Raw genomic sequence first — 12,043 nt, forward strand, 5'->3', positions numbered from 1 at the left:
ATCATTATTTCAATACACATTTAAATGAAATAGTTTTGTAAAATATTAAATATTGATATAGGCCCAGATTAGTCTTTGAAGGTATAAAAATACGTAATTTTGCATTTATGAAAGATTGAAGGAAAGAAATGAGCTGAAATTTAAAAGCAATCTATTTTTTTTTCCTCCAAGGTTATTGCTGGGCTCGGTGCCTGCACCATGACTCCACAGCTCCTAGAGGCCATTTTTCCCCCTTTTGTTGCCCTTGTTGTTGTAACCTCATGGTTATTATTATTGCGTTGTTGATGTTGTTCATTGTTGGATAGGACAGAGAGAAATGGAGAGAGGAGGGAAAGACAGAGAGGGGGAGAGAAAGATAAACACCTGCAGACCTGCTTCACCGCCTGTGAAGCGACTCCCCTGCAGGTGGGGAGCCAGGGGCTCGAACCGGGATCCTTACGCGGGTCCTTGAGCTTTGCGCCACATGAGCTTAACCCACTGTGCCACCGCTGGACCCCCGCAATCTATTTTTTTAATGCTGTCATGCGCCAAACTGACATCCCTGGGCAGAGGACCTCACCACTGTGTCCTGGAACCCCACCTCTCCAGAGCCCTGCCCCAGGGAAAGAGCCCTAAGGAAAGGTAGAAGTGGGGGTGGCCTTGGAGCTCCACTTCCCCAGAACCCTTCCTCCCTAGGGAAAGAGACAGGTTGGGAGTATGGATCGACCTGTCAATGCCCATGTTCAGTGGGAAAGCAGTTACCGAAGCCAGACCTTCAACCTTCTGCATCCCACAATGACCCTGGGTCCATACTCCCAGAGGGGTAAAGAATAGGAAAGCTATCATGGGAGGGGATAGGATATGGAGGTCTGGTGGTGGGAATTGTGCAAAGTTGTACCCCTCTTATCCTATGGTCTTGTCAATGTTTCCTTTTTATAAATAAAAAGTTTAAAAAATAAAAGAAGTGTGGGGGTGGATACGGATCAACCTGTCAACGCCCATGTTTAGCAGAGAAGCAATTACAGAAGCCAGACCTTCAACCTTCTACTCCCCGTAGAGATCTTTGGTCCGTATTCCCAGAGGGATAAAGAATAGGGAAATTTCTACTGGACCCCTCTAATGGATACAGAGCTCTGGTGGTAAGCATTTTATGGACTTGTATCCCTCTTGTCCCCCAATCTTGTCAACCATTATTAAGTCACATAAAAAAATGCTGTCATGAACACTTTTTCTTTAAAGTAAGTACTGTGTAATTAATAGACACTGGATTCTCTGTATTAGAAATGCAGAGTTAAATTAAACTTGTCCCAGGCCCTTGATTATTTGATATCCCTGAAGAAGCCAAGTGTCATATACACAAGCACGTTGAAGTGATGATGTGTTATGTGCTCAGTAGAGGAATGAATCTGCACAGAGGAAAAACAGCAGGGTGAAATAACTTTGTCATTATGAAGTGATGTTTGAGCAGGGTATTAAAGAGTAGGGGAGAAAAAGCTCAATCACTACCACTGGATTACCTGGCTTAAATCTTGTTTCCTTCACATGTCCTGGAGTGACAATGGCAAACTACTCTCATTTTCCCCTCTGTAAAATCAAGGTAATGTGTAGGTGCTTCAGAGACCATTGTGAAGAGCTAATGTGTCCAAAGAACTTAGAGCACTGCTAGTGTGTATGCACTGATCGTCCATCTTTAAGAATAAGAGTAGGGGCTGGATGGTGAAACACCTGGTGAGCACACATATTACCATGCACGGGGAACTGAATTCAAGCCCCCAGTCCCCATTTGAAGGGGAAGCTTCCCAAGCAGTGAAGCAGTTCTGCAAGTCTCTTTCTCTCTCCCTCTTTCCCCCCTGAGTTTCTCTGTCTTTATCCACAATAAATACAATATTGAAAATTGTTTTTTTTTAAAAAAGAATATAATAAGGGTCAGAAGAAGAGCTTACTTGGACAATACACCTTCTTTGCTATGTGTGTAATTCATAGGAGGGAGCTTGGGTGCTGTGGTCTCTCTCTCCCTGCCTATTTCTGTTTCACTCTATCTGAAAAGTCAGCATGAAGAAGTGAAGCCCCAGAATAAAATTCTTACAAGCAAATGGAACAGCATGATACATTTGATATTCTGTAAAAAAAAAAAAAAATCTAAATGCTGCCTAGATAATGGCTTTTACAAATGAGCAATTTAACGCAAGACAGAGAAGAAATGGAAATAGATTAGACCCATTTAGAGACTCTGATTGATGAGGTAAAGGGACAGTTACCATGCACCAGAGGTCTTCTCTAACTCGGTGACAGGTAGATCAGACAGTCATCAATGTACAAATGATAGAAGAAACTCCATTTTTCATACTGGTAAATCAGTTTAGGAAAAGAGTGGCAATTAAAAAATTTAAACCCCTTGATTGCAGTGCATAACCAAGACCACAGAGACTAATAGACCAATTACTGCATTAGATTTAAGGTCAAGCAGACACCTGCCTATTCAAGGTCTGCTTTCTCTGCTGATACCTATAAAAGATATTTATATAATGTTTAAATTTATCTAAGTCAGCGTGAGGAAAGCATAAAATAAAATGGAGACATAAAAATCAACACTGAAGAGTGAAGCTTACCAGCTGCTTCCTTTCCCCATAGATTTAAATAATTATTAAAGTAGTAAAGTTGAAATTCATTGATTTTACAATTAACAGCAGATAATGGAAGCAAGGCCTTCTAAATCCTTCAATAGATACATCATGATTTTTCTGGTAACTTGGTCTCTGGCTTACAAATTTTGCATTGGTTATTTTATATATCGAGCTATTACTTAATCAGACATGTCAACATTTGTTTCATTGTCTGTGAAACAGGAAATCAAGGAGAAATTGGATTCCAGTCACAAGCGAGATATAGAAGGCATGGGGGTTCCAGAAATTAAATATGGAGATTCTGTATGCTTTGTCCAGCACATAGCCAGTGGCCTGTGGGTGACCTACAAAGCACAAGATGCCAAAACATCTCGCCTGGGACCCCTGAAAAGGAAGGTAAGAGATCAGAAAGGCTCTCTAGAATTACTGAACAGCTAGGCAAGAGAAGAATGTCTCTTTCAGAATATCTGGTGGATGTGTGTATGTTTATATTTCATTTTTCTTAATATTATGAAGAGTTACTCTGTGGAAGGTTGTACATCCTAAATTAGTTGCTTTGACTTACATTAAGCACATGTACATACACACAAACACACCTCTAACAGGCAAGCAAACAAAAAGATTAAACACATGCGTAGTCTGGGAAGAAGGATGAGAATTTGTTCCACGCACTCTGAAACCTAAGCTAAAGAACTTTTGTGGGTCTGCTGTTGTGGGATTATCCACATCATTGCTCCATTCACGTGATTGGATAATTGAGTTTGTGTGCAATTTGCATAATATAGAGAGTAAACAGAATCTCTGCAGAGAAAATGCAGATTACACAGTAACAAGCCCACAGGAACCACATGCGTTGAGATGAGACACTGTAGGGTGATTCTGTCTCCCAAAGAATGTATGCAGATTGAAACAATCCATCACAGCCTGCTCTAGTGGGAGACTGGATCTGAGACACAAGGCATCACTTCACTAGCTCAGTTGCCATAATAGTTTCTTTTGCTAGGAGCCAGAAAAGAGATGCCCAGGGTGTGATGTATTGCTTCTTGGAAATGCTTCAAAAAACATAGGCTGAAGTAGTCAAAGAGTCTCAGAATAAAATCCTAGGAGGCACTGAATGCTGGAGTCCTGGTATATCAGCCTAATGTGTAGGTAGGTGATGGAATGTTTCTCAAAATGTTGGCTATTGCAAGAAAGGAGATTGGGAACAAACCACAAAGTAATAGCTTGCTTTTATGTAAAGTCAAACATATCAAAAAACTACTCAGAAAAAGAAAAATAAAATTATAAAGAAACAGAAAACAGAATTTAGAACAGATCCCAGGAAGAGAAACCACAGTACTGAAAATTCACTCTGATGGGGTGTAGGCTTGAACCTGGGAGACACATATAACAAGATAGTGTACTATTCATGTGAGTTATTTTGCCAGCCTGAACCTGAAATTCTATTTTATTTTTCATTTTATTAGTGACTTAATATTGATTTAAGAAAATACATGTCAATAGGGGTATAAATCCACTCCATTCCCACTGGGGTTCTGAATTGTCAGTCTCCCGACTACAGTCCACCATAGTTCCCCTAAGATTGTAGACATGGGCCAACCATCATCTTTACAACTATCTGTGTACATGTATACATAATTTCCCCCTTCTTCTTTCTGATCCAATCCTCTCTTCCCCTCCAAGCCACTCATAACAACATTACTACCTCCATATGTCCCTCTTCTTTTCCTACTTTCTCTTCAAGTGCTAATGGGGTTGGAGTTCAGAACCTTCTTATCTTCTTCTTCCTATCACTTCTCACCCACTAGGAGTATGGATCAAGGTTTTTTTTTTTGGGGGGGGGGCACAGAAGGTAGGAGTTCTGTCTTCTGTAACTGCTTCTCCTCCTCTGGATGTGGGCATTGGCAGGTCGATCCATATCCCCAGCCTGTTTCTGTTTTTCCCTAGTGTGCCAAAGCTCTAGAGAGGCAAGGTTCCAGGACACACTGGTGAGGTCATCTGGCCAGAGAAGTCAGGATAGAATCATGGTAGCATCTTAAACTTGGTGTCTGGAAGGTGGCAGGACATAAATAGAGACAATGATGTTAATGAATAGGAACCAAAAAGTAAGAATAGAGCAGATAAGATTATGAGCCTGAAGTTCTATATGCATGTTTCTTAGGCTCTTAAGCTGATCTTGTACACTAAGCACTAAGGGGACAGAGGTTAAAGTTTAGGAGCCCTCAAGGTTTAATGGCTCTTGACAATATAGTGGACTTGCAATTAAGTCCCAAGAATAGGAGTCATATCCTTACAAATAAGGCAAATTGAAAATATATTCCAATATTCATAATCTTCCCTACCAAGTCTACCAGAAGAAAAATTTATATCTTTCCCTAGTGGAGTAGAGCTTTGGAGAAACAAGATTCCAGGACACATTGGTAAGGTTGTCTGTCCAAAGAAGTCAGGATGGAATCTTGATAGCATCTGCAACTTGGTGTCAGGTTTGAAATTGGGACATTGACATTTCAGGCATGGTATCTCTGCTTTCAGCCCACTGTAAGAATTCAGTAGCAGCATAAGATGAGATGGCAGCACTAGTAACGTCTTGGTTTTGAGGTCAACAAAGTTAGTATAGACATAACGAATCAGAGATAAGAAATATCAAGAAGTATGCACATAGTCCTAGAGGTTCCATGACTAGGAGAAATGAGGATTTTAAAGAGAATGAAAAGGGTTTCTTACAGTCTTAGAAAGAGTTTAAAATAGTATTAATTATTATTATAACCAGGTTAGTTGGGGGTTTACTTTTTGATATTCCAATGGTTAGCATCTACAGTAATATACTTGACCTCACTGTGCCTTGTGCCTTTCAGTGGTATCTGAAAATCTTTATACTTTAGATGCTGACAAAGCCAAATGGTCTTGATTTCTGCCCTTTAGTTGTAGTTGACTTAGATATTTAAAAAGCTATATATGTGCTCTTTGGCTGCTGCTGCTTCTCCTGGTCAGAAGCATCTCGGTGGAGGTGTTCTAGGTATCCACCATGGCTACTTCCCCTGTGAACTGAACACGTGTGACTCTGCTGGCTGGTAAACTTTTAGACCCCTCTACAGCCGTGAGCAACCTTTACCTTGGCTGATAATTGTTTATCTTATGGGACTAAACTTTTGACAACTATACTCAGACTTTATGGACCTAGCGTACTCTTAACCCCTGATAATAATTGCTTATTTTGCCTTTTACCTGTTTCACCTTAATAAAACCTATTGTTTAAACCTGTAAAAAAAAAGCTATATATGCACATATATTATTAATAAGAGCTCCTTGAATAATTTAAGCCCAGAGTCAGAGTTTGATCATTTCCCAAATCTGAAATATTAAATACAAAATACAATAGGCTGGGGGTATGGGTTGACTTGCCAACCCCCCAAATAATTTTGATCCATCCTCCCAATGGGGGAGAAGTGATAGGAGGAAGAGAATTAGAGGGTTCTGAATTCTAGCTCCATTGGGGCCCAGAGAAATTGGAGGGGAAAAGAAGGGACATTTAGATGTAGTAATAGGGTTATATGTGGCTTGGAGGGGAAGAGAGAACTGGACCTGGGAGAAATGGGAAAATTATGTACAAATGTAGACAGATAATTGTAGAGATGATAGCTAACCTATGTCTGCAACCTTGGGAGAACTGAGGTGGCTTGCAGAGGAGGAATTAGGGATTCAGAATTCTGGTCATGGGAATGGTGTAGAATTATAACCCTGTTGACATGTAATTTTGTAAGTCAATATTAAATCACTAATGAAAAAAAGGAAGAAAGAAAAATAAATTTTAGGATAAGACAGTTCACTTGGATAGTGCACCTGTTTTGCCATGCACACAACCCCAGTTGGAGCTGGACACCACCGCACAAGGAAAACTTCTGTGATGTGGTATCTTTTTCTCTCACTCTGTTTCTGCCTCTGCATGTCTTTATATCTGAAAAAAAAAATCAGTTTAAAGTGGTGAAACCCTAATAACAAAAAGAAAACTTGTATATTTTGATAATATCATCTAGAATTTTTTGCAGTTTTTCATGTTTACTAAAGTAACAATTACATTTAAAGAGAATGGAATAAAGATAGTTATGGCTTTCACAGGGAGGGAAGCATATTCAAAAGACCTATCAAACAGGAGTTTCCATTGTATGTCACTGACCATCTGTGCCTGGCCCAGCTTTTCTCTTGGAAGGAGGTCTAGAGACCAGAGATTCATTAACTACTCTAAGTGCATATGAACTTGGAAAACTCTCTCTAAATGGGGGTCCAAGTGCTTAGCCCTTTCCAGGACTATCCTACTCTATGTTTTGAGAAGCAAGTTAGATTTCCTTTAAAATTGGAAAGGTGGGGAGTCGGGCTGTAGCGCAGTGGGTTAAATGCAGATGGCACAAAGCACAAGGACCGGTATAAGGATCCCAGTTCGAACCCCGGCTCCCCACCTGCAGGGGAGTCGCTTCACAGGCGGTGAAGCAGGTCTGCAGGTGTCTATCTTTCTCTCCTCCTCTCTGTCTTCCCCTCCTCTCTCCATTTCTCTCTGTCCTATCCAACGACAATAACAATAATAACTATAACAATAAAACAACAAGGGCAACAAAAAGGGAATAAATAAATAAAATAAATATTTAAAAAATGAATAAAATAAAAAAAATTGGAAAGGTGATCTGTGTTAAGCATTTCATGAAGCAAAACAGGAACCTAGAAAAATCAGCAAAGAGACACAGTGAACAATTAATAAATGGTGAATCACTTTAAAGGACATGGCCAGCCTCTCTCCCGTTTCCAGTCAGGATTCTCCTTTTATTTTGGGTTGTGGGGTTCCTCCTAGAAGTGAAGGATCTCAGAAAGTGGGTGGCAACTGTTGCCAGGTTCATTAAAACCTTTAACACCTGCAGGTCTCCCACTTCTTACCACTTAATTTGGCTAGTCAATTTGGTTTTTGAACGACTGTAAAGTAAGGATTTCTGTCTTTAGACCCTAAAAGGTGAGAATATATATTCATTAAGTGCTTATGCATACCATATTTTATATAAAGATATTGTGGAGGTTTTAAATTATTTTCTACAGGCATATAAACTCTATACAAATATTTTTATACATTTGTGTTTTATTTCTTCTTTTTACATTGCATGGGAAATAATCACCCAGTGTTTCACATAAGTGTAGCATAAGTTATAACATTGAGTTATATCTTGGACCCTTATATGTAAATATTCTTGTCATTATGTGGAAATAATAAAGCTAGAGTGACTTAGTAGGGATGAAAGAGGTAAATGTGGAGTGATACATGTGGACTTGGTCAATGCAAATTTTGCACATAAATTTTCTAGGCTTAATGCCTTTTGAAAACCATTTCTAAAATTTTTATGTCTCATGTGAAGACCTAAACAGAATCTTATAGGAACTGGACTAAAGAATTTATATGTTGTCATAATTAATTAATTAATTAAAACAAAAAAACCCTGAAACTGAAGTCAAAATGAACCTCAGTGGAACTGTTATTGCCCAACCCAAATGCAACATTTCAGACTAGTTTGGGGAGCATTTGTACCAAAGTAATGATTGGAAATGATTAGTGAGTTGGTAAATTCAATAATAAGACAGCTTTTGCCAAGACTTAATCTACAGTGTAGAGAAGGGATATAAAGACCTTTTCCAAGAAAGAACACATATTTTGTAAGTCAATATTATACTCTATACTAGAATTAATTATATCAGGACATATTTTTTGAAAAATAAAAGTATATAAGATTTCACATGGGAGGGAAAAGAATTATTTTTGCTAAAATGAGACCCCAAAATTGCAATTCTAAAGATATATTCTACAGTCATACATTTTTTTATTTCACATACAGACTGAACAGCCCCCTCTATACCAGGACCTAAACTGATTTCCTTTTACTTACATATTGAAGTCATACTAGTAATCTGAATCAAAGTTAAACTTTGACTTGAACCCAGATCAAGCCATTCCAATTATCAACTATATATCCTTAACCCTTAAAAAAAAAAAAAAAAAAAAAAAAAAAAGCAAAGCATTGACCTCCACACCAAAGGCTGCTCACCCCACCCAAATAATCTATCAAGATGTTCTACAATGATGTCAATATTTTTCATCAACAGCAGTTCACCTAGTGAGTGTTGATACCTTGGGTCTGAGTGAGAAAAAAAAAGTAATTAAATATATATAGCTTCCAAGGTAATTAATCTATAACCAGCAATTTATTGCCGCTTCTAAGAACATTCTTAAAAGCCCCTCTTACCCTCCATAAACCATGCTAATGATTCCTCTCTCATTCAAGTAAGTCCCCAAGCAGCCCTGGAAGAGAAATCAATTTGCATATGTTGAAGTTAAAGGCCAAGTAGAGGTCAGTTAACTTGCCCAAGGCCATATAGCCAGCCAGTGGCAAAGCAGGACTAGAGTTGAGGTTGTTGATATTAGAACCTATGCTTTCAACTCCCCCTTACCTCCAACCCCAGCCTCCACAAGAAGCCAAGTAACATCTTGAGCTACTTTTGCAGCCCCACAGTTAACTAACCCAGTGGAGCTGCCCTTCATTCTAAGAAGTTTAAACCTGACCTCAGTAGATTTTTGTTTTGACTTACCTATCATCTTCCTCGATTTATCTCTGGAGGAAAGGACTCTGAAAAGAAAATGACTTTCCTATATCCAAAGGTAAGATTTTGTGTTCATTTTAAGAGAAAAATCTTGTAAAAGTACGTTTGCACCCTTTTAAATTGACCATCGAGACCCAGGAAATTTATTGTAACTTGCACCATGGTGGCACATAAAATTTTATTTTCATAAAAGCATCATGGCTCAGAAATGACTCATACTCCTACAATAGGGCATATGGGTAAAATAACTTTAATAACACATTTTCAAAGTGGACCAGGGGAACTTTGTTGAGGCAAGGGGGTGCTGAGATGAGGGAAACATTGCAAGAGATGTTGACTTCCAGGCTGTGGAATAATGTGTCCTCTGGCTCTGGTGTCCCTTGTTCTGTGGTTAGGTTATACTGCACCAAGAAGGACACATGGATGATGGACTGACACTGCAGAGATGCCAGTGTGAGGAGTCGCAAGCAGCACGTATCATCCGGAATACAACAGCCTTATTCAGCCAGTTCATCAGGTATGTGAGTTGCTTCCCTTTCTCAACCTCTGTCCTCTGCTGCCACCCATTTTTACCTGTCCCTCTCATTTTTAATGCAGGGAATGCTTTTTAGGAAACAGTTAAGTACCAACAAAGGGTTTACCAGGTAGATCTTGGGACTGGAGCTTATTTCTCAGAAAGGTGACCGACCACTGGACAAATATTTAAGCCCCATTGGTTGTTTAGTTTGGTAGCATGAATGCATAAGGTCTTGTAACGAAAATCAAATGAAGAGAGCTTTAAGTCTTTTTTTCTATTAATATATGGGGTGGGCAGAAAGAAAACGAAGCCACTCTGTGCTATTAAAAAAAAATTCCCTATATCATCCAAAATTGTCACTATGGTTTGGATATTAGTAGCTTTGTATTACAAGTCTTGGGTTGCTTCACTATATCTGGGACTTATGTGAGAAAAGGAACTGAACTACTTACTTGGATCGTAATCCTCACCACCTAAACAGTGCTGTCAAAAATAGAACTCTTTGGCTTGTACTCACCAGTTGTTAGGAAGAGCTAATTCTCTTGCAAACAGTACAGGTTTCTAAAGCATCCCTCTCATAGGATAACATATCTAAAGCCAAGATTTGCATGAAATGAGAAAGCCTTTCTATCTTTACTTTTCCTCCTGAAACACACCTTAGAGTTATTTGTGGGGGTCAGGTGGTAGCGCAGTGGGTTAGGCGCACATGGCGCAAAGCTCAAGGACCCAATTCATGCCCCTGGCTCCCTACCTGCAGGAGGGTCACTGCACAGGCCGTGAAGCAGTTCTGCAGGTGTCTCTCTCTCTCCCCCTTTCTGTCTTCCCCTCCTCTCTTGATTTCTCTCTGTCCTATCCAACAACAACAACAGAAATGACAATAATAATAGCAAGGGCAACAAAATGGGTAAAAATGGCCTCCAGCAGCAGCGATTCATAGTGCAGGCACCAAGCCCCAGCAATAACACTGGAGGTGGGGGAAAAAGATGTGTTAGGATGGATGTGTAGGCTAAACCACTGACTGGTAAATTTCCTTTTTTAAGGTCTAGTTTAGGAAGCAAGCATTTTAGGTGAAACATATAGTCCTGCTACTGGAGCCCAAGTTATCAATTTTCCTGCCCTGAGATCACTTATAGGGTTTTTTTTTTTTTTAACTGGGGGATTAATGTTTTACAGTCGACAGTAAATACAATAGCTTGTACATGCATAACATTTCCCAGTGTTCCACATAATAGTACAACCTCCACTGGGTCCTCTGCCATCATATTCCAGAACCTGAACCCTCCCCCCAACCCACCCCAGAGTCTTTTACTTTGGTGCAATACACCAGCTCCAGTCCAAGTTCTGCTTAGGGTTTTCTCTTCTGATCTTGTTTTTCAACTTCTGCCTGTGAGTGAGATCATCCCATATTCATCCTTCTGATTCTGACTGACTTCACTTAACATGATTTCTTCAAGTTCCATCCAAGATGGGTTGAAAATGGTGAAATAACTATTTTGAATAGCTGAGTAGTATTCCATTGTGTCTATAGACCACAACTTGCTCAGCCACTCATCTGTTGTTGGACACCTGGGTTGATTCCAGGTGTTGGCTATTACAAATTGTGCTGCTATGAACATTAAGTATACACAAATCTTTTTGGATGGTTGTGAACTAAGCTGGCAGCACTATGTGGCCCTGTGAGTTTCCAAAAAAATCCCATTTATACTCTAGGTTCTGCGGCAATTATTCACCGTGTCTCCCAATTAATCAGGAGAACAATGTGGAAAGGCTTCCACTATACATCCCCACCTCTAGCCCACCAGGGTTTAGATCTTTTCCTGCGTTTCCTGGCCAGTTTTCTACCCTCCAATGTCAGCACAGGGCCTCCCAGCTGCTATTCCAGCCTCTGAGAGGCAGTAGCAATGGAGACTCACAGTTGCATTTAGTGAGTCTTAGGGGAGTCCTCTCCTCCCCTCAGCAGTCTTTTTGCTGGTAAAACAGACTGGAGGTTGTGTGTCAACCGGCAAACTACCAGACCTATTACCATCAGCTCTGGAGTAGATACTGGCTTTAGTCCCAGGAATCTCTCCTTAGGCTCCTCTCTGTCCACGAGCCACACGTTTACGCTCACCAGTGACTTGGTGGGTTCCCAAAGTAGTTCTAGTCCTGTCTTGTTGTGGTCCCAAGTGATTTCCTTTGGTATTTCTAGTTGACAGGGGAGAGGAGTTTACAGGGGAGAGGAGAGGAGAGTCCACTTATAGGTTCTTAAAGATTGTCCCGGGACCACCATGGCAGCATCTCACAGCAATTTGTA

At 40.0% G+C, this 12,043-nt stretch overlaps 1 protein-coding gene and 1 non-coding gene across 2 annotated transcripts in view; both read left to right on the plus strand.

The window, feature by feature from the left end:
* Positions 1-12,043, plus strand: part of RYR3 (ryanodine receptor 3) — a 691,732-nt gene that overhangs the window by 343,187 nt on the left and 336,502 nt on the right. Inside the window, exons 11-12 of the mRNA XM_060175180.1 lie at positions 2,826-2,999; positions 9,629-9,750. Of these exons, the coding sequence (XP_060031163.1) occupies positions 2,826-2,999; positions 9,629-9,750 (296 nt within the window). The remainder of the gene's footprint in view (positions 1-2,825; positions 3,000-9,628; positions 9,751-12,043) is intronic.
* Positions 8,708-8,778, plus strand: LOC132533632 (small nucleolar RNA SNORD56). Its single transcript, XR_009545490.1, has one exon. It is a non-coding gene; the product is annotated as a small nucleolar RNA SNORD56 (small nucleolar RNA).

Source organism: Erinaceus europaeus, chromosome 16 (assembly GCF_950295315.1).
Source record: "Erinaceus europaeus chromosome 16, mEriEur2.1, whole genome shotgun sequence".
Lineage (NCBI taxonomy): Eukaryota > Metazoa > Chordata > Mammalia > Eulipotyphla > Erinaceidae > Erinaceus > Erinaceus europaeus.